General features: G+C 33.6%; 1 protein-coding gene and 1 non-coding gene across 3 annotated transcripts in view; one reads left to right on the top strand and one right to left on the bottom strand.

Annotated features, from left to right (window-relative positions):
* The window catches only part of Spock3 (SPARC (osteonectin), cwcv and kazal like domains proteoglycan 3), a 395167-nt gene that overhangs the window by 233413 nt on the left and 137994 nt on the right, over positions 1-23760 (bottom strand). For both annotated transcript variants that reach the window (XM_021169488.3, XM_021169487.3), the window contains exon 3: positions 6028-6073. In XM_021169488.3, coding sequence (XP_021025147.1) covers positions 6028-6073 — 46 coding nt within the window. The remainder of the gene's footprint in view (positions 1-6027; positions 6074-23760) is intronic.
* Positions 10913-11046, top strand: LOC115031784 (small nucleolar RNA SNORA70). The gene has a single exon (XR_003837448.1). It is a non-coding gene; the product is annotated as a small nucleolar RNA SNORA70 (small nucleolar RNA).

Genomic DNA, 23760 nt, shown 5'->3' on the forward strand with positions numbered 1-23760 from the left:
CATGTGTACATATTCATCTGTGTGGATATGTGTGTGTATAGGAATACAGACATAAATGAAAGTTAAACGTTGATGTCAGGTATATTCGATCACTTCCTACCTTACTACTATCCACAAAGTTCACTGATTAGATAAGTTAGCCACCCATGAGGCCAATGGTGTCTCCTTATTGTGCCTTCAGACTGTCTAAAAACCAAAAGTATACAAATGAAATGCAACTAAAATATTCAGAAACCAGACCTATATGCCTTTACTTTTAAAATGATTGTACATCCATGGCTTAGAATCATTTCTTTGGTCATTTAAGTTTCTAATAAAGTATAGTTTATAGCCACAGTGAATATGAACCATGCTTGAATAACAAGATTTATAGTAAGATATTTTCTTCTAAAATCATCACGTGCTTTCAGCGCAAATATGACCAACCCCATGCTCCATAAATTTGATTCAAACTCTACTAATACATAAATTCCTGGGAAAGAAATAGACATAATTTCACTTCTTGCACACCTGTACAGGACAACACCTTATAAAACAAATGAAGTATGATGAATTTGAATTTAAATTTATGACCCCAAACCAGATGTGCTTTACAAATTTGTTATATTTTTTGACATCAAACACAATTATATGTAGGTTAAACTATTAAAAATATGTAGAATATGGCACCTTTTAGATTCGATGCAAACAAAGAGACAAGGTCCACATGAAGAAATAAAATTATCATTCCAACTAGAAAACATTTCTCAAATGTTCTAAATATGAAGTAGAATATATTAGCATAAAATACTAGTACCTCAGCTGAATATAATTTCTGAATGGTTTGCCTTAGGAGCTTGGAAGGCTATTATGATACAAGGTTGTTGATATTGGTTTTTTTAAAAAAGGACATGAATAAATATACTTGTTATCATCTAAAATTATTTTGTTCAAAATGGCTAAAAACATCTTAAATTAAATCATATGAACTGATCAGATAATTATTCTCATTAAACAGTGGTTCAGATTCATGTTTTAAATAATAGAAAACCATTTAGAAAATAATGCAATAAACTTTGTATATTTAACTCAATGAATTTTGATAGACCACTGGTATTTCTGTTAAAATAGAACCAAGAGTCTCCAAGTCTTTACACAAAGTCCTATTGTGACACACCATGCCTCTATTGTGGAAAACAGATCAGACTAGCCTATTGTTTCAGAATATTAGTAAGAAATGCCCAAATTTATAATAGGAAAGAAATAACACTCATTTAAACAAATTGTAATCAATGCATTTGAATATATCCAATCCAATCTAGAGAAACTGTGTTTCAAGTACATCACTAATTTTAAAGAAAGGGAATACAAATCTTGGGGTCTATTTGCTCCAAAACCTAACTTCTTTGATTTTAGAAAGAAATAAGTATATGAATAGATATTCCCATTGATGAGAAAAAGGCTCCAGATGGAGTTCTGCCATCATGTGCTTTGTAGCCTGATCTTGATAACTAGCAGGGTAAATCTATGCTATGATGGATGTATCTTGGAAGACACTGCAGGAAAATGGAACTACTGAGAATCAGGAAATCTGAGAAGTGGGAAGGAAAAGAGAAATGATGGACGAGCACATGGCTGGCATGTGAAAGTTCTTTGAAATAGAGGAAGCACTTTTGTCATCTGCACTCCTTTTAATCTCGGAACGTGGCTCATCCTCTGCCATAGCTAACAATCCCTCAACTGTCCTCACAATGTTTTTAAGCATCTTAAGTTTAGACATAGCTTCTTCACGTGCCTGATCTTTATATCTATTCAGTCAAACCCAATGTAATAATGCAGTAGGGGTTTTACCTCCACACAGAAGACTTGGTATTTCCTACACTCTGGAGGACATGGCATGTACAAATTGTAACAAAGACAGAAGAGTATTTATGACATTTACAGTTCTGTGCCGTGACTTCAATTACACCTCTAGATACTTACAAAACAGGGAAGCATAGCTATCATATGAAAATGGAATTTCAAAAAACATGAATATGCTTATATCTAGGTTTTAGTTATAAATCTATTAAATAGAATTGACTCTCAAGTAATTTCCTAGGGAAGGAATCCAAGCTGCTGTGGTGTGATGACTAATGGTTGTCAATTTGACAGAATCTAGACTCATATAGAAGACAAACTTTTGGACCAAAAAATACCAAATTTTTAAATTTGGTTAGTTGAGGTGAAAGGACCCATTCTGAATTTGGTCGGCAGTTACTCATGGACTGGAAACCATGAAAAAATAAAACAGAGAATTAGAACTGAGCACCAGCATTCATAGCTCTCTCTCCTCAGCATAAGCAAGGCTATTTTGCCCTGCAAAGATGGACTACACCTTCAAACAATTACCCAAAATAATCCTGCTTTCTTTAATGAGATTCCTAAGGTGATTTATAATAGCCACTAGAAAAGTAACTAATATGTATAATAGGAAACCTAGGGCAATACAGGTAGCATACTTACTTCCTACATCTTTCACTCCACTCCATTGTATGAGTCTCCCCGCCCCTCTCTCTGTGTGTGTGTGTGTGTGTGTGTGTGTGTGTGTGTGTGTGTGTGAGAGAGAGAGAGAGAGAGAGAGAGAGAGAGAGAGAGAGAGAGAGAGAGATGATGTTGAATAAAGATTACTTGCCCATATATAGTCCTTTAGATAAAACAGATTCTCTAAACACCCCCAGGAAATATTATTGAAAATTCCAGTGATTTCACAGACAAGGCAGGTTAAGAGAAAGATGCGCATGTTTGTCCTTAAAACCTGCTGTGAATATATGCAAAGCATTACTAAAATTTTTTAAACATGGATTCTGCTACTGCTCTATGTTAACTTGTGAATTTCTCCTTAATTTTTCCCAATAAATAAAGAACACAGTGTCTATGCCTTATTCCAGAAGATGCATGTCCTCATTAAAACTATTTTTCAGTTGATTTCAGTTGTGTCAACTCATGATTAACCACACTAATGAAGGGAAGTAATAGCACAGAGCACTCTACATGGAGAAATGCAAAGCAGTTTATTTTTGGCATCTCTGTATTTTATTTCATTTTGAAGCGGAGTTACAAACATCAAAATGATTTTACTTAAAAACGCAAAACTATTATAATTCTCCAGCATTCTAATTATTTATTTTACTACATATAAAGGCAAAGTAGAGATGTTGTAAAGTGTAAAAAGAGTATCCAATGAGATTTTTTAAAATTGTTACTGGGAAAACTGTGAAACCTAAGATATGTATTAAGAAGAAACTAGTTAACAGGAATATACATATATTTGTACACATATATAAACTATACACACACACACACACACACTTGCACATGCACACACACACACACACACACACACACACACATATATATATATACAAAATAATTTTTATGTGTGTCTATATTTTATTCATGCACACAGAAAGATTTTGAAGTATGATAAAGAAATGGAAGTGATATCTAACAGTAAAAACATTTCAGCAGAAAGGCAAAAATGGCAACAAATAAAAATGTAATAACACAAATTTCTCTTCATTCCTTCAACAAAACATGTAACTCATATCTACAAAGTAAGAGAAGTCTACTTATATTTGTATTTTATAGCTATCCATAAATATACTATACTAAACACCCATAAGAATTGTTCTACTTTATCTTGTATTCAACCAAGCAATTAGCTTTTAAAAATGGTTCCCCATTGAAAAAACTGAAGAAATTAGAAATGCATTAGATATTAATATATTTTAATTCTGTCTTATTTATGTCTCATGGAAGATTGAAAAATGTTCTTCCTCCCAGGGTGGTTCACAAATAGTGATAACATATATCTCAATATAATATGATCCTGAACTATGATAACATTTGTTTGTTTTTAAATATTACTAATGTAGGCCTTGTCAAACAACATTTTAGAGTTGATAGAAGAGAAAATATTGTAGGCCTGGGGTATAGAAACATGTTTTTATTTAATTCAAAAATACGACTTTTTGATTGTAGGAAAAGAGATGGTTGCTCAGTGTATATTACAGGCAGGCATAGAAACAGACAACATACTGAATACCACAGAACTCTGTGATCAGAACCATATATGCTAATGATATTATATCAACTCCAATCCAGTTCTTACATTTTATTATTAATCGATGATTTTCAATAGCACAAAGAAGTTAGGGTACTGGAATCAGCAGTCTTAATTCACAAACTCAAACCCTTACTCTTCTCTTTTGGAGAACTATCACATGGGCAGGAAGTTGACTACCGTTCTTCAATATCCTTCTTGAATTCTGATGAGTTATTGCAATGGTTAAATAAACTAATATATTTTATTTATAAGTAATAATTATATTAGAATTTTTCATAAATTTTACCTAATATCACATTATAAAATCCTTAAATATAACATCTATGATTTATGTTTAATAAGACATTATTATAACACTTGTCATTAAAGACTAAGTCATTCTTGTAGTACATTTGCTTGTAGTAACCTCTCCTATGATAATTAGGTTTACACAAGTAAAGTATAGTCATAATTCAACACACATTTCCTGCCGCCTCCCACAAGGGATCTTTATTATAAGAGCACTTACCAAGAATGACAAGTTTAAATGTTTACAGATAAGTTCCAGTTGTCACGGTTTATAATTCCACCATAAAAATTTCATTTTCCAAGGAGAAAGTATAAATGCATTTCATTCTGCTTGGCATGCTTTCATTGCATGTTTCTTAGCACATTGGCATGGTTTACTGATAAACCAACAGAAAAATAAATTATTTAAATCCTGGTATGAAGACACAATATATAGTACCAGGGTATTCTAGTAATATAATGGGAAGGAAATAATATAGTACTAATTTCAAAGCGTGCCTGGGGTGCAAATGCTTACTTCATATGTTAAATCCATTGCCATGATGTTGGTTCACATCCAGATCTACAGATTATTTAAACTACCATTCTAATATTTCTAGATATAAGTTCTTAGTTTAGATATTAGTTATCCCCCTAGAGATCAAAGCATTAAAGTATTGTCTTCCAATCAAGGAAAATTGTGAGCAATAGATGCTTAACAAGTGGAGATGCGTAGGTCCTTGAGAGGCACTCATTGAAAGTAGGCCAGGGAACACTGAACCCTCCAACTTCTTCTCTTGGTGTCCCTGCTTGTGATATAAATGATTTGCTCCCTAGTGTTATCCTTTCCTATGTACCAATTTCAAAGTGGCCTCTCTTGCCTAGACTTGAACCTCCAGGAAAATGCCCCATAACCAGCTTTCATTTTCTACATGACAGATGTTAATTATTTCATTATATCTATAGGAAAATGACAGATTCTTAAACAGTCCTTCACTGGATAGTGCTGTGCAGAGAAGAATATTCTCTCAGGCATAAAATTCATATTCTAAAAATTTAAAAACTCATTCTGGATATAAAGTCACAGGATCTAGTGAGCAAAGCTCTTCAGATTCTGATGAGCTAGATATTCTCATTATCATGGCACATGCTTGTTGGTCTGTAGAGCTTTCCTTCTTCAGGTGAGCTAGGAAGAGGCAAGCTCTGGGTTGTGAGGTAGAGAATAGTATTTAGAGTCTAGCATTTTCTTTAAGGTCTTTCTAAGGCCTTAGCTGAATGTAAGCACCAAGGGTATTCCATTTTAAATGAAATATTTTAATCAATCAAAGTGGAGACAGCATAGATGTTTCTTTGGAAAATTGGCACAAATAAATCTACTTCCACATTGGTAAACTAGATAAGTACCTTGTAACAGTCAATAAAATTAGAGATGGCAAAAAGTTAAAAATCTCTAACCACTTATCTAAACCACGTTTCTAAAAGTATATGCCATTCTGACATAATCATGCACATAATTAGCTTCTTTCTAACTTTATATACTAAAATAACATAGTTATTGCATATGTGTTTATGTCTTTAGCATTTTTATCTTAAAACAGGCAATGCATAGTATTCCTAAAGTATAGCAATTATGAATATTTAAATATTTTTATATTAAAATAATTAATTTTTACCTTGATCAAATGGTTTTCCTGGATTCCAAGTGCGGAAATAATCATCCTAAGGGAGGAAAAGAACATGATTTAGTTATATATGATCAATTAAATGCATGGATTAATATAATATAAAAAATATAGGAAACATAGAAGCAATATACGAACCTCTACTTCCTGAAATGGCAAGCAGCAAATTTACAAAAGTAAAAAGAAAAAGAACAAGAGAAAAAGAATAGTTACCAAAAAGGAACATGTTGTTTATAAGTTAAAGAAAAGTATTTCAACACTTGTACTCATTTTCATTGGAAGCCAGGGGTTACTGTAACAATTTAATTATTTTTGTTGCTACTTCTCTTAAATATTATAATGAGCTACTTTCAATTGCAATTCAATGTGCAATATAACATGCAGATAATTACCCCTAAGCTAATAAGCTGTAAAGTATCTTACTAGATTGCAATTATAGGACTTCATTTCCCACTGGTACAATAGTAAATGGATCCATTAATATAACAGGGAAAATATCAAGTGATTCTGCAATAGCCCATAGAGTATAAATAGACTTTATGCAAATCATTCACACGTTAATTGAATAACCAAGAGTTCATCAAAATGCAATTGGGAGATTGAGAAAATGCACACCTAATTAAATCCTGGTTAATGTTTAAATATTTAATATGGGGAAACCTATATAATATATTTATTATGTATTTAGTAAATGTAACCGAACAACATAAAATTGGAGCAATGCAAACTAAAAAAATTTAAAAGGCAAATCCAAATGGACCTCATATAGATGTTAAAACTTTGGAGAGTACTTCATATATGTGTCATCAATCATAAATAAAAATGATTCTGCAACTCCAATGACTACATTCTTTTTTAAAAAGATAATATAATATAAGAAACCAAACATATCATAATGAATTTGCAATAATTCCTAGGCATACAACCAGACTCACTCACTTAGATAAAAAGCCAAAAAACTCATATATTATAAAATGGACAAACCAGAAGTTTTTCTTTTATTACTTTGTTTTACACACAAACACACAAACATACACTGCATCCTGATTACTCTCACAGTCAGCCAGTCTTATTTTCATTCCCGCCTACAGTAGTTTACCTCCCGCCCAGGTCTTTCTCCCATATCCATGTCCTTTTTTCTATTTTTTTTCAAGTTTGTAGCCAAAGATTTAACCAGGAGCCTATGTGTGACCATAGGTTAGGGAATGTTTTGTTGTTAGTGGTTGTGGTGGTGGTTTTGTTTTGTTTTGTTTTGTTCTGTTTTGTTTTGTTTTGTTTTGTTATTGTTGTTGTTGTTTAATATAGGGATTTCAGCAGTGTTCCAGTTCATACTAGAAAATACTGTCAATCCTCACACAGAAAGTATAATTAGCTCTTATTTACATGAGGAAAGGTAAGCTCTTGACTCACAACATGACTGCTGACAGCAGTCATGTGCAGACCTATGAGATGTTTCCATCATGACAGTACTGCACAGATCTTCCCTGTCTTCTGTCTTACATCCTACCTTCCTACTCTGTTGGTATCCGCCCTTAAGCCTAAGGACAATTTATGAATATCCTACTGACAGATGAACAGTACTCAGTTGCTAATTCTTCTCAGTATTCTTTGAAGTCACATACACCTGAATTTTCTTCATGGTAAAGAGAAATTTCTCTGACTAAGACTGAGAGATTCATTCATTTATTGGTATAAAGAAGTATATAGAATTTTTTATTTTAATTTTGGAAATATTCACAACTGTTAAATATTATTATAATAGTAACTCATTTCCAAGTTAAATTTCATTTTAAAGTTAATTTCTTATTATAACTGCTCACGACCATGTTTTGTGCTACCCATACATGCCAAATGAAAGAACAGAACAATACCTAAGAGCCATATTTGTAAGTCATTTTTTTTTGTGCTCAAATAATATTAAGAGGGACAAATGATGGCAGTTTGCACTAACTGGATCTGTTCTAAATTATGTAACATTAGATTAAGGGACAATAGTGTCCCAGGGTAATTAAATAAACATGGATTGTTTAAATTCTTTGAAAAAAATGTCTCTTTAAAAACAATTACTGAATGATATATTTCTTGAAAAACTTAGAGGTAAAATTAAATTATTTCAATAATAATCTAAAATACCAGCATCAAAAAGATGACTAAGTGGTTAAGAGTAGTTACTGGCCCTAAAGTGGACAAGAGCTTGGTTTCAGCATCCGGATATGTTGGTACCTTTCAACCACCCTCATTTCAATTTTCAGAGCACTTGACATCCTCATCTGAACTCCTATTGAAGTGATCTTGTGTCTACACAAACCTATAGAGATATATGTACACAGAGACACGCACTAACAATAAAATAAAATATATTTTTAACATTCAAATTCAATGTGAAGAGTATAGCATCCTTATTTAGTACCTCTTTCCTTTAAAATTACATTTTCCGGCTTCAAGATATTGAATGCTTTCCATTTAATGCATGAAGAGAATAGTGCAGCTGTGTGTTCAAGTCTCCTATAAACCCTGACAGACACTATATCTGAGCACACCTACAACAGTCTCAGTAAAAAAGACTTGAACAACAGTCTATTTTCTATCTATCTATGTAACTATCTATCAATTGATTGATCAATAGATAGATAGATATGAATATACCAAAAGAATATCAAGACTATGAGTGTCCAAATACGGATGCTCCTTGGCAAAGGTCGTCTCATCTTTGCTAATTCCCTTGGATATCTTATGACAACTAACAAAACCTTTTAGTGTTTCTTATTCTCATAAACAAAGTCTGTTTTAAAGGAGAATATATGGGTAACATTTAACCTCAGTCTAATGTAATTAACCATTTACAGACTATTGTGGGAAAGTGTGGTCCCATTGGACTGATAGCTATGCAAACATGTCACTAGAATTCTCTGGAAGATAAGAAGTGTAAGTCTCAAGCATGACATCTGCACGTGACAGCAAAGGAGTTCCCTACATGGGTTGCTTTTACACATATTTGTGCGTGTGTGTGTGTGTGTGTGTGTGTGTGTGTGTGTATTCTTCCATCTGCAGACTTTTACATTATTTTCCTTGTTTACTTATTCATTAGTTTTTGACAATGTTTTGACTTTGTTAAACCTTGGAAGTTTTTCAAGATGGATAGCACATGTACTTCTTTTTTACAGAAGTGTTTACTCAACCACAATTCTTTTCCTTCAAAGGGATTTGTGTGAACACAAGTTTTTCCTTGTCTTCAATTTGGATGCAAAACCTGCTACTCAGGGATTTAGTAAAGACCTAGAAAAATTGCTCCCAATTGAATAAACTTTGTTCTAGAAAAATGAAGCCAAACATGAGTTATTGAAAAAAAAAAACTGATTGTCACTCATTTGCAAAATCTCACATAGTATATTATATATCCTGTAAGTATTTACTATAGCTAACAGTAGACCTTGATCAATTTCATCTCTTTTAAAAAAGTAATTGCTAGTTTTACATGAAAGCATACACATAAGAGAATGTGTTGTGTATTATGTGTAAAATGTGCTACGGTATCACTTAAAATGTCTTTTTCTTCATGTTGCAGTGGCTGAATTTCTTTCTATTTTGAGATGTGTGTGTGTGTGTGTGTGTGTGTGTGTGTCTGTGTGTGTGTGCGTGTGTGCTTTCAACAAAAACATTTGTATTCATAGTATTTCAATCCACATAATTCTTTCTTGTGTCGAGAACAATGGACAGTTTTGTGCTTTGTAAGCTATTTGCAGCACCCTGGGCCTTAGTAAAAAAAAATAAAAAGGCATTGTCCCTCAAGGTTTGTCAAGCATAAAAGCCACCAGATATTGACAAATGTCTTCTAGGAGAAATAAAATTCATTTCAAAAACACTGATGTTGAATTACTGGGACACATTGAAAGAATATTGAAGCAAAATATAACAGAAGAGTGCTATCAGTAACAGATTTTCTAAATTCATGTTTTATAATATTGACAGCTTTTACAAAGTTCTGTTTTTGATAGTCTATTGAGCTAGATATAAAATTTTGTATAAATTTCTCATTATTTAGCTTTGCCTCCAAAAATCTGTGCTTTCATTTTGTTTATAACATTTTTATAAAATAATGATAATTAATGTCCATAAACTTTCCTGTTTTCTTATAAAAAAAAGGGCAATTTTTGAATTTAGGAATAAACATCACTCAGAAACATCAAAAGAGTTTGTATTTATAACACATATTAGCTTGGTTTTATGAAGGTAATGTTGGTTATATGGAGAAGTTTGAATCTGAACACTAGCTGTTTCTTTCATTTGTGCCCTTATTCCTACATTTATATTGAAATGTAACTCCAGTCAAAATGACATTTTTCACAGACAAAGAAAAAAATATAAAACTCACATCACATAGAATAAACCACTTAGAGTAGCCAGAATAAGCCCCAGAGAAATGCATGATACTTGACTACAGTACAATTCAAATAAAGATAGAATTTCACTTGCATAAAAACTGACCCATAGATCAATGGAATAAATTGGAAGACACAGATATGGGCCTTTGTAACTTCATCCACCTGACTTTTGACAAACAGAAGAAAATAAACATTAGAGAAAAAGATAAGATCATCAACAAATTGTAAAAAGAAATCTACATATAGACAGACGAAACTAGAGCCCTATCTATATTTTCTGTGTAAAACTCAACCTTAAATATATCAAAGATATAAAATGTGAGACATTAAAATGAAACAATGTTTGAAACTCAAACTTTATATGCCCCAGTACAGGGGAAACACCAAGGCCAAGAAGTGGGAGTGGGTAGGTAGGGGAGCAGGGGAGGGGGACGGTGTAGGGGACTTTCGGGGTAGCATTTGAAATGTAAATGAAGTAAATACATAATAAAAAATTGAAAAAAAAAAAGATAACCAAGTTTCTTCCCCATAAGGACCTGATGTGCAATGGTGGCAAACAGCAGTCTCCTGGGTAGTGTATGAAGCCTGTTGCCTATACAAGTTGCCTTATGACACCTTGTAGAGGATTTTATGGTTGTTAATCCAGTCCCTAACTCAATACTTTCCCCAGACGAAGCTCCACACAGTAATGTGTTGCCATTGAGAAGCCCAAAGGCACATATGCTAGGGTTTACATTGTCTAGGTCATCATGTCCATCCACCGTAAGCTGCAAAACTCAAGTTCTTTGGCTGCCAGAGAGTTCACATCTCAAACAAGTGGACCTTTAGCAAGTTCAGTAGAGATTAATTTGAAGACATGTTCATGAGAAACAGCTCATTTTTGATGTCTAGAGTGTCAAATACATCCCCAATCATGGTTCTCCAAACAAGTGCCAAGCTCTGCATTCCTATGGGATTTTATTTTATTTTATTTTTTATTAGGTATTTTCTTCATTTATATTTCAAGTCCCCCATACCCTCCTCCCCACTCCCCTACCCACCCAATCCCACTTCCTGGCCCTGGTGTTCCCTTGTACTGAGGCATGTAAAGTCTGCACGACCAATGGGCCTCTCTTTCCACTGATGCCCAACTAGGCCATCTTCTGATACATATGCAGCTAGAGACGGGAGCTCCCGGGGGTACTGGTTAGTTCATATTATTGTTCCACCTATAGGGTTGCAGATCCCTTTAGCTCCTTGGGTACTTTCTCTAGCTCCTCCAATGGGGACCCTGTGATCCATCCAATAGCAGACTGTGAGCATCCACTTCTGTGTTTGCTAGGCCCCAGCATAGTCTCACAAGAGACAGCTATATCTGGGTCCTTTCAGCAAAATCTTGCTAGTCACAATACCTCTCCTGGGTATATATCCTATGGGATTTTCGAGTGCTTTCCTGTACCTTACCAAATTATGTTCTGTAATAAATCTTGAATCCAGTCTGCTTGACTGAGAGAGAGACAGAGAGAGAGAGGGGGGAGAGAGCAAGGAAGGAAGGAAGGAAGGAAGGAAGGAAGGAAGGAAGGAAGGAAGGAAGGAAGGAAGGGGAAAGAAGAAACAAAAGGAAGAGAATGAAGGAAGGAAGAAAAGAGAAGAAAGAAATGGAGCAAGGGCGAAAGAAACTATTAAATGCTAAAGAAAGAAATAAGGAACACTATAAAATTTTGGGGAAGAGTCTAAAAAACCTATCCTATGGATAAAGAAATAATGTCAATTATTTGCATACCTAACTCCCCAAATTAAAAACCTTATAGCAAAGGCATGGTTAAATGAATGGTGAAGAGGTGTTCCATAAGTAGAAAAGATCTTTGTTAGATACATATCTGACAAAAAATTGATATCTAATGTGCAAAGAATTTTTAAAAATAAGTATGAAAAAATAAGCAACACAATAAAAATAGTCAAACTATATCATTTCCAGTTTTGGCAATATTGTCAGACATTTTATAATTTGTGGAAGATAAGCTCCTGGACTGTAGGAGTCAATGAACTTCAAAGATGACTCTATTAACTAAGTTCTACACTGGGTATTCATCTTATAACTCATAAGGAAGAAAGAGTTTCAACCTCTTATTCTTAGCAGACAATTGGGTTTCATGAATTGCTTTACCACTAACATATGGGAGGATATATTCAGGAGCTCTAAATCTAGATAATGAAAAAATGTTCCATCTTTCCACCAAAATATTCAGCCACCTAAAGACACTTTTAGTTTATACCCCCACTCTTTTCAAATGAAACCTTGGTCAGCGCTTAATCACTAGACACAGCCATTCTGAACAGCCAATGACCCAAGCTCTGTACTCACTTTACTGCTTTAGGATAGAAACTCAATGTGAGAAACAGATGCTTATACACAGTGCCTGGAACTAGAGGAGGTAATATATGAAACTGGGTTATTAATTCTCAGTATTGGGGGCTATTTATTATTTTTAAAAAGTGACTGGAAGTCCTCACAGCACACCATTAGACATAAAGGAAAAAAATAGAGAATCTTTGTGATTTCCCTTGAGAGGTGTAGATGAGAGTATGTCTTTCTACACATTAATACAAAACCTCCCAAGTGCCATTTGTTCAGCTGATATAGGTGTGATGAATCAAGTAACACCTTACATCAGTCTTCCTCTAAGGATTTGATGTAGAATAATGACATGAGCCTTACATTGTGAATATCTGATCTTCTAACAGAACTTTGGGACATATACTGAGAAATCAACTGATTACCTGGCCCCAAAGAGATGTCAATTCTACTATATTCACAACACTATTGATGTATCTGATTCATTCACGAACATACTTCCTCATCCTAGGATATTTAGGCATCCCTAGACTCCAAACAATTTTCTTATCTAATTTCCTAACCTTAAATGAATGACCTCTGTTTGGTTAAGACATGTCATGATCACTGCAGTCCAACTACTACTGTTCACAAAGAAGGAAAATGGATCCTTGTCTCAAATTTCACCAAAGTAGAAAATGATCTTAAAAACAAAGGAGCAGGCCGATGCTTCTGACCACTTCTTCAGGAGAGGAAACAGAGACAGAGCCATAGATCCCACACTAAAATCTCCTATTTATTCCTAAAGAGTATCCCAATCAGCAAAATGCTTATATTTAGAACAAATATAGAAAAATTCAGATAGCAGTCATCTTTAAATCTTCTACAATCATTACACATTACGTTCAAATAATCATAAGCAAAGCAAAATAAAAAATAACCTATTATACATATTGCCACATTGGTAATTCTTCAGTATGAATGGAAAAAAACTAAAAAAATATTATGATTAAGTGACATCTTCAGATAAAATGAGATGCATATTTCATAAGCCTATTTTATGATTTGTGATTAAAACCTCGCAAAGCCTCTCATCTACAACTTTAGATTTTCCAATTAGGTCTAGTACATCATTTGATTTAGTTTCTCTGCCTTAGATAAATTATGGCACATTCACCTCTTATGATAGCCAAGAACGTAAATGTGGAGATGTTTCTTTTAAAAATGCATTCCATGTTACCACATTACCATTCTTACCTCTAGTCGTATTTTGAAAAGAATGGCTATCCTAATAACTCAGTACATAAATTTTACAAAACAGGATCAGTTCCTCTGTAGAAATCCTTAAACTAATTTGGTCACAGGAATGTTGTAAGTATAAGAAATGGTTTGTCTGAGGGGGAAAAGAATTATTCCTGTGAAGCAAATTATCTGTTTCAGGGCCCCAGGTGTCACATTTATTATATAAGTAGCATACATTTTTCCAGGTGGAGTCCTAAAATCCTGAAAGAATTCATTTATAACTCTTCAGTGAGCATTTTATTTTTTAAGTGTATTTTATGGTCCCTGACTCACCACAGATTAAATACATAAATAAAATAAATTGTGAGAAAAAAGGCTGCACTGGTGGAGATGACTCGTCAACTGTCTCTGGAAATTCTTGTAAATTAAGGTAAAAATTGCTCTGATTATATAAGTAATATATCTAGTTTTACTAGATATTAACATATATATGGATAGGGAGCATCTATCCTTGTTTGTTCTATATTTTACAATCTTCCATGTCATATTTCCCCTTAGACAGATTCTGGTTTCTGTCATTCTACATGCAGTCAAGGTTAGCAGTAAAAGTATAGCCAGTTAGGCAGGACTATCCCTTCCTTACAAAGTTGACTGGACAAGAGTTCTACCCAATCTTTTCCATATTGGTATTTATACTTTGGTACTTATAACAGAGGTTCTGACATCACACAATGCTCTATAGCTTGTTTGCTTTCTGCTTTGTTTTAGTAAAAGGAACCTGCACTACAAAATTCTACACTGTACTCTACACAGAAGAGGTGTCCACAAGGTCAGAAATAAGATTTAGCAGAATTTCTATTTGTTTAGATTAGAAGCCAAAATCTTGTGAATATCTTTCATTTGGCTCAAACCATCAGATATTGGAATGGAGATTTGGTTCACTACCTAAAACCACTTGTTTCTCTTGCAGAGGACCCAGGTTTGATTTTCAGTACCCACATGCTGTCTTATGAGCACCTGTGACTCCAGTTCTAGGGAACTGTTGTCCTGCTTTTACCTAAGTGGGCACTGTGCATATGTGTGCTACAAGTACACACATGCATGCGAAATAGCCATGCCCATAAGATGAGCAAAATCAGAAAAAAACATTAGATATCAATTGGAAACACAACACTACACGAAACCTGACATGGTTAGGAATACCACTCTTGTAATTCTGATAATACCAAATAATATAATAAGTGGGTCAATAAAGAAATTATTAAAGAAATAAAAATCTTAGAATTAAATGAAAATGAAAACTTAGCACACAAACACCTATGAGACAAACTGAAACAAGTCCTACAAAGAATATTTATAGCCTTAAGAATATGGAACCTTTTAAATGAAGTTCTTATTAATGTAATCACCAAATCAAGGGCCAAAACTGATTTCAAACAGGGAAGGTCTCAGGACTGACCCAGGACAAGATACACTGAGGAATTTGGAGTTTTGAAACTCAGGTTAGAAACTGAGAACCTCTGGAAGGGACAGAGGTGGATGGGGTGAGTCTGTTGTGGTGCTGGAGACTCATGGCAGGCAGTGATGCAAGAAGGACAGACAATGGTGTACTGAAGAATGTGATGAACCCTCAGAGAAAAACTTGGGATAGATCCTGCAGTAGGCGATATCAGACCCATGGCAAGGGCAGGGGTTGTTGTGGAGGGGAGGGAGTGAAGGATAGGACTGGGAAGCAAACTTTCCTGCAACCGATTCCTTCCATGAATGTTTGGCATACCTCTTCTGAAGAAGTAGTTACCTGAAGAATGACCTAACAATATACCATTAAACGTTTGTTAAAAAAGAAGAAACAATGTCTGCAAGAAACACTGGGGAGAAATTATTAAAATTGGATCAGGAATGAATGAAATAGGGACGACAACAACAACAAAAACCAAACAAAAAGCAAAAACAAAACAAAACAAACAACAGCAACAACAGTAAAAACAAAGCAAACCAAATAACTAAAGAAACAAAAGCTGGTTCTTCTAATCCCTGGCACTACTAATGATACTCAGTCATACTGGCAAACAGGATCCCAGCATAACTGTTTGTCCCCTGAGAGGCTCCACTCAGCAGCAAATGGAAACTGAGACAGAAACCCACAGCCAAACAATGAAGTCTTGTGGAAGGGTTGGGGGAAGGATTGAGAGAACTGGAGGGGATTGAATGTCCACTAGAAGACCAACAGAGCTAATTAACCTTGACCTTTAGGGGCTCTCAGAGAATAAATCACTAATCAATGATCAAGCATGGGCTGGGTCTGGTCCTACCCCTACCCAACACAAATGTAGCAGATGTGCAGCTTGTTCTTCCAACAACTGGTGGAGGCTAGGGGAGGGGAGGGTGGTCCTTGAAACTGTTGCCTGCCTGTGAATACCATTCCCCTAACTAGACTGCCTCATATGGTTTTACTGGGAGAAAGTGCACCTAGTCCTGCAGTGACTTGGTATACCAGGGTGGGTTGATATCCAGGGGGACCTCCTGCTTCTCAGAGACGAAGGGAAGAGGAAGGGAGAGGCTGTGTGAGGTAGGAGGACTGGGAGAGGGGCTGTAATCAGGATATTAATTAATTAATTAATTAATTAATTAATTAATAGCAAATAAATAAGTAATAAGCATAAAAACTCAGTTCTTTGAAATAAATAAATTGATAAACCTTTAGTCAAATTTACCAAACAATAAGGAATTTTCAAATAAATTTAATCTTAGAGATGAAAATGGCAACATCTCACAATCAACAAAATTCAGAATGTCATATGGATATCATTATAAATACTATATTAGATTGAATTTAAAAAATCTAGATAAATTGGTGGACTTTTAGTTTTATATGATCTACTAAAATTAAACTAAGATAAACCAAACTTTTTCAAATTTCTATAATACTAACAGTATTGAAGCAGTAATAAAAGGTCTGTCAACTAAAATGAGACCAAGAACCAAAGAGATTTATTTTTTATGTCAGAATAAAAATCTATGGAATATAGATGCCACATTTTACTTTCCCATTCATCTGTTGATGTGGATCTAAGCTTACTCTAGAAGTCAAGTGTTTTAAATACTTTAGAATACAAATATGAATGCATTTGCTTCTTATAGACTGTTGTCTTGGAGTATTTCAGAAAAGTCTCCACATGACACAGTTGGCTGTTAAGGCAGTGTAGTGTTTATAAAATGACTGAAATCATTTATATCCCTTCCAGCAGTGGATAAGTGTCCTCTTCTCCCTATATCATTAATATCATTATTAGCTTTTATTGTTGTTTGGTTTTTAAACTTAAAGAAAAAAATTACACTACAAAGAAATGAGACAATAAGTCAATTAAACACACAGAAAAGTAGCTAAATGAATATTATCAAGTAAAGAAGCCACCTAAAAAGGAATGCAAGCTTATGGTATTTTGAAAAAGGTACTAAAACCATTATGTAAACAAAATAATAGTAATTACCAGAGGCTTAGAAGAGAGGAAAGAATAAACAATAAGCAAGGAACAGAAGACTTTTAGGGCTAAGAAGCCATTGTGAGTCACAGTGTAATGATAGATCCAATAATTTATATCGTTATAAGCCCATAACATATAGAGTACACAAAGTGATCTCAATAAAATTAGAAAGCTTAAACTATAAAACTGTAGCTTCATTTGTTGCAACAAATGTACAAAGAGATGATTGGTGGAGGCTGGGCACTCAGGAGATCAGGGAATGTACAGAAAGTCTGAACCTTCTGACCTTCTGGCCAAATTTGCTGTGGATATTAAATTGCTCTAAAATTAAAATTAGCCAGTGTAAAATTTTATAACATAGGTAATATATAATGTAGTTCATTTAATGGCTCTAATTATAATAAATTACACTCAACAGAAAACTCTAAATGATCCTTAAATTACACACAATATAAATGAAAATAAAATGCTACCCTGTATGACTATAAATAGCCTCTATAAGCATGAGAAATCTATAGAATAAGTAAAGCTTTAAAATGATAAAAGACATTTATTCAAGTGGGAATCACTAATTAAGTAGGCTTATACTTTTGTATAAGACTATTGAAATGGCCAATATAATTAATATATAAAATAGAAAATGAGGAAGTTTAATCACACTGTAGATACCAGCAACTCCAAATTAAAAAATCAATTTTAATATTTTATTTTATTAGTTTAATCATGTGTATAACATTATTTTACAAACAAATGAATGAGGGTAAATATATAATATTTATATTTAGTCCAAGTACAAATATAAACAGAAATATAAACCGATATTTTCATAAAATATTTTGTATCGATATTTGAACTAAGATATATGAATCATATTAAAAATAGCAAGAAGTTATATGGATGAAACTTGCCAGGTTTCACTGTATTTTTGTCACAAATTAAATATTTGCTTCAAATCTAACATTTAATTTATTTTATTATTTAAAACGATATTCTTAATATAACTCAAAAAGTTCAATATTGAAAATGCAAATACTTTCTTTGCAAAAAAAAATTCTTAGTTATGGTGTCTAGTGCTGTGAAGAGACATCATGACAAAGACAATTCTTAAAAGGGACAAAATTTAATTGGGGATGTTTTATAGGTTCAGAGGTTCAGTCCATTATCATCATGGTACAAACCATGGCAGCATCCAGGAAGACAAGGTGCTGGGGAAGCCAACAATTCTACACTTTGACCGTAAGGCAGCCAGGAGAAGATTGGCTTGCAGGCAGCTAGCAGGAGGGTCTCCAAGACCACCCCCCACAGCAACAGACTTTGTCCAACAGGTCATAACTACTAATAGTGACAGTTCCCAATTCAAACATTCAAACCGCCACATTATGTTTTTGCAGAGGCAAATAAATCTACAATCATCTTTGCTCTGTCAAAGAAATAATGTATACACACACATACACACAAACACACACACACACACACACACACACACACATATATATATATATATATATCCTAAACATAAAGAGTATAAGTGAATCTCATAAATGTATGTAAGGGGCTGGAGAGATGGCTTAGTGATTAAGAGCATAGACTGCTCTTTCAGAGGTTCTGAGTTCAATTCCCAACAACACATGGTGGCTCACCACTGTCTGTAATGGGATGGGATCTGATGCCCTCTTCTGGTGTGTCTTCAGAAAGCGATGGTGTATTCATATACATAAAATAAATAAATAAATCTAAAATAAAATGTATGCAAACTAAATTCTTATCTTAGTACATTTTGCAACTCAAATTAACATAACTCTGTTTCCTTTTTATCTCTCTAGAAAAAAAAATAAATTTCACTGTGCTCCACTAGTAATATTTAGTGTATTATTCTTGTTATATTTTATAGTGATACTCATTTGCATTTTAATAATGCCTAAAGTTGAAAAGTTTTTACTAGTAAGAAACTTTTAGGTTAATTTGGTGATCACTATACTTAGGTAAATTTCATTATTTATTGAACTTAATAATAGTGGTATATATGCAGAAAATAGGTCAAATAATGAGTAGATTAGAGGGAAGCAACAAACAAATGAGCAAAGAAAGAATTAAACAAGGTTGAGGGGAAGTAAGAAAGAGGAAGGCACATGGAGTTGGAGAAGAATGAAGGAGAATCTGTACTAAGCAATCTTTCAACACACTTCCGTACACTGTGATGTGGCTGTCTATAGATTTATTCTCTGTTCCCTCTCATAGAACAATTCTTACTCAATGATATGATTTCATATTCAGTGTTAAGTCTTCTTCAACCTACCATAATGATGGTCACATTACCTTACAAGAGAATCATGAGTTGAAAATGACATGCTTTCGTATGCTGTTTACAAATACTTGAAAGAAAAGTGAAATTAATGAAAACAAAATGAAGCTCAGCCACTGCAAGTGGTCTGGAGTCATCATGCTGTTGATTGTGGTACTGTGTATCTTAGAATCACAATGCAAGTAGGAGAGACACAATCACAGCAATAAAGTGAACATGGGATGAATGGATAGTTTTAACAAGGGAAGGCAGTTAGGCAGAGATGCATAACCAAACATTACAATCAAATTTCTGTCTGGTAGATGTTTTTGTTACATACAAAGTAAAGCAACTGTATGTTTTATGGTATCTAGAAAGATAATATACCAGTGTATTAACATGACCCAGAGTGTAGGTATTACAATAGCATGGTATAATGTTAGCACAGACTATTTCTGTTATTTGGCTTCTTGTATTTCAGCACTGTACATATTGAACTTACCTTGTAATATGGGTGTCTTCCTTTGCCTCACTTTATAGATATCTAGAGAAAATTTCATTTTACATCCATGGACTATCAGTCTAGACACAAATTACCTGTTTCTGAAATCCATACTAGCAATCATTTTAATGTGTTCTAATTTTCAGTTTTAATTTTGTTAGCTGATTATCAATTATGGGTAGCATTTTGGTATGTAAACCAATTAGAATGGTCTATCTAAATTACTATTTCTCATTCACTCAATTAACAAGTACTGATTATCAAAAATGTTCCAAATCTAAGAAAAATGTAAAATAATCAAATAAAACTAAGAACAACCTTAGCTTTATAGAGTGTAGAATCTGTTTGTTCTGCTATTGACAGTGTACACTTCTTGACAATTGTCATGTAGAACGGGCAGTTTCTCCAATCTTTTAGATTGCTTTGTCTAGTAAATTTATTCTGTTTTGACATTTATATTTTATTCTTTGTTTCTTGAAATGGTGTTTATGTGAATACAATATTTTTTTTAAAAGCCTTCCTCAAGCATGTATAAAAGGATCTACACAGAAACCTTACATGCAGGCTTAAAAATACTGTCAACATAAAAATGAAATATCTAAATATCAGCAACTATCTGAAGTACAATTTTTAAATGTAAAATTAGAACTTGCTGCTTCTATTTGCAAAAATTGACTAGTTTTCAGAACTTTCGAACCTATTAATGACTTTTCAATGCTCAACACTAAATTGTTTTGTCAGTATCCATTCATGAGGAACGGCCTATATCCCGACCTATATCCCTTGACAGAACCTAATTTATGTTCCTCGCTGTGTTTTCTTTGAACATCCCTGGATTTAATTATCTGGAAAAAAATAAACTATTCCTCTTGACAAGAAATATTGTTTCTTGGTTTTCTTCCATGTCTATGGACATTTTGAGGCAATGTCTGATGAAATTAGAAAAAGAAATCTTTAAAGATTAAATATACCAAGAAAATAAATGGCCATGGAGCATGTTCAAAAGGGCCATTTTCTTACTTTTAATCAGTGAGTAGATGCCAAGAACACATAAGAAAAAAATTCCAATGTAATGGCCAATTTCTTTCTGAATGTGTGATTAATATTGTCAGTCAATTGAATCTTGTAAGCAGTTCAAAATGTTGTTAATTACAGTCCAGGGAAGGCAAATTCAATACCCAGCATTTTTAAGCAAAAGTAAATGGAATGTTATGGTGCTGGCAACTGCACTGCATTCAGAGCATTGCCAACCTGCTTCACATATTATCCTAGTTGTTTATAGACCTCCTGATATGATATTTAAAATGTAACTGTAATGTGAGTATTAAATTAGATCAGAACTGTGTTTACTAGCTTCAAGTTGCGAAGCCATATGTGCTATAAAGATAAAAGGATTTAGATAGTTGACAAAGCAGAAAGCTGACTCAAAAACTCCTTATGATGATGAATATAAGATCATCTTCTATCTAGGCCAAGCAGTCAATCTATCAAGCAGAGGTTGTGCAAAATGCATGCATGGCAAATAAGTATTTTGAAGATGTTCCTTATTTCTAAGGTTTTACCAATCTTGACTATTTCTACCCTTCTTCTATTATGTTCCCTGAACCTTAGGTGTGGGAGTTGTTTTGTAGATGTATGCTTTGGCTCTAGACTCTATCAATCTATATTTTTATTGGTTGTGTTTTTCTATAATGATCTGTGTCCACACCCTATGCACAGCAATTCTCTATTTCTTGACTCTATCTAAAACTACCCAACCAAACTCTGAATACTAAGTTGGGTCTTAGGTTACACTCTCACCCTGGAATGCTTTTTCATGCTTTTGTGTTCTCATTTGCTAAAATAGAAAATGAACCCAAGTTGTTTGATAACATTCAGTCTAGTGAATGTTGGACAAGTCTCCATTGTATTTCATTTCCCAATACCTCCATTTACAAAATGGTAATTGAGTGTGTAACTGGACCTTGTAAAGTATCAACACTCAGGTACCCTTTGCCAATCATAAGACACCAAAGCATAGCCCTTCATTTCAGCTTCATACTTGCAGTTAGAGCAGGATTAGGTTTGAATTTTGGTTTATAAAATGGTTTATTTAAAATGCTTTGTTCATTCTTGCTTTATACTTCAGGAAAGTATTAAAATTATGAAAATATATTAATAACATGTATAAATATTAATTTCATGCAGATGCCAATAACAAAGACTATTCTAGAAATTTACACAATTTCTTACTTTTCTTTCCTCATGTTTCCCGAATAGAAATTATAGGACCAAGTTCTTATAAGTTAGTTTCTTTGGCTACAGGGTATTTAAACCTAAATTTCCACATTGTGTTTTCAGTTTAGAAATTCAATTATTTTGTGATGGTACCTGGCAGTTTTCAACTTGAAAGGAATGCTGGTAGCAGTGGGTGACCACTTAAGAGAAAGTGTAGGTGTTAATCAAGATCACTTCAAGCAAGGAAGGAAAGCTTTAGTTTCTATACTTTGCACCCTTTGAAGATTATCAAGTTTCTGAATCTAGGAAAGTTCATGTTCCTAACACACTTAGCTACTTTTGGTTAATGCTAAAAAGTTATGAATAAAAACAAGTTGTAATTACCTAAACATGCCAGGTTCCACATTGTTATTATATTTCTTGGATCTAACTATTGTGATGAAATTCATCTTATTTGGTTTTTTTAAATTTATATTGCTTGTAAATGATTATTTGGAATGACAATTTTTCACATTATTTTTTGACATTATTTTTTCTAAAAAGAAATCCTCTTCAAAGCACTAGGGAAACATTTCTAATCTTTCTTTAGCTTCTATTTGATAAGTGGTATTAGTGATCCAACATGTTGCAGAAATAACAAATTTACAGTATTTATGTTAAGTTCGTTAAAAGCTGGAAAGCTCTAGAACAGAAAGAAGCAAACATACTCAAGATAAGTAGAAGGAAAGAAATAGTCAAACTCAGGGCTGAAATAAACCAGTTAGAAAGAAAATGATACAAAGAATCAACAAAACCAAGAGCTGGTTCTTTAATCAAATCAAGAAGATAGATAAACTTTTAGCCAAACTAACTATAGGGTACATAGACTCTATCCATATTAACAAAATCAGAAATTAAAAGGGAGTCATAACAATGGAACTTGAGGAAATTAAAAAAAAATCATCAGAACATACTACAAAAGCTTATACCCTACAAAACTGGTAAATCTAGAAGAAATGGATGATTTTCTAGACAGGTACCATGTACCAAAATTAAATCAAAACCAGGGAAACTATATAAATAGTCCCATAAACCCTTAAAAAGTGAAAATATTCATCAAATATCTCCCAACCAAAAGAAGCCCAGGGCCAGAGTGTTTCCGTGCAGAGGACTACCAGACCTTCAAAGAAGAGCTAACACCAATGCTCCTCAAACTACTCCACAAAATAGAAACAGAGGGAACACTACCTAATTCATCCTATGAAGTCACAGTTACTCTGACACCTAAACCATACAAGGACTCAGCAAAGAAAAGGAACATC

The sequence above is a fragment of the Mus caroli genome, unplaced genomic scaffold, assembly GCF_978045245.1.
Source record: "Mus caroli unplaced genomic scaffold, Mus_caroli_1 scaffold_10, whole genome shotgun sequence".
NCBI classification, from domain to species: domain Eukaryota; kingdom Metazoa; phylum Chordata; class Mammalia; order Rodentia; family Muridae; genus Mus; species Mus caroli.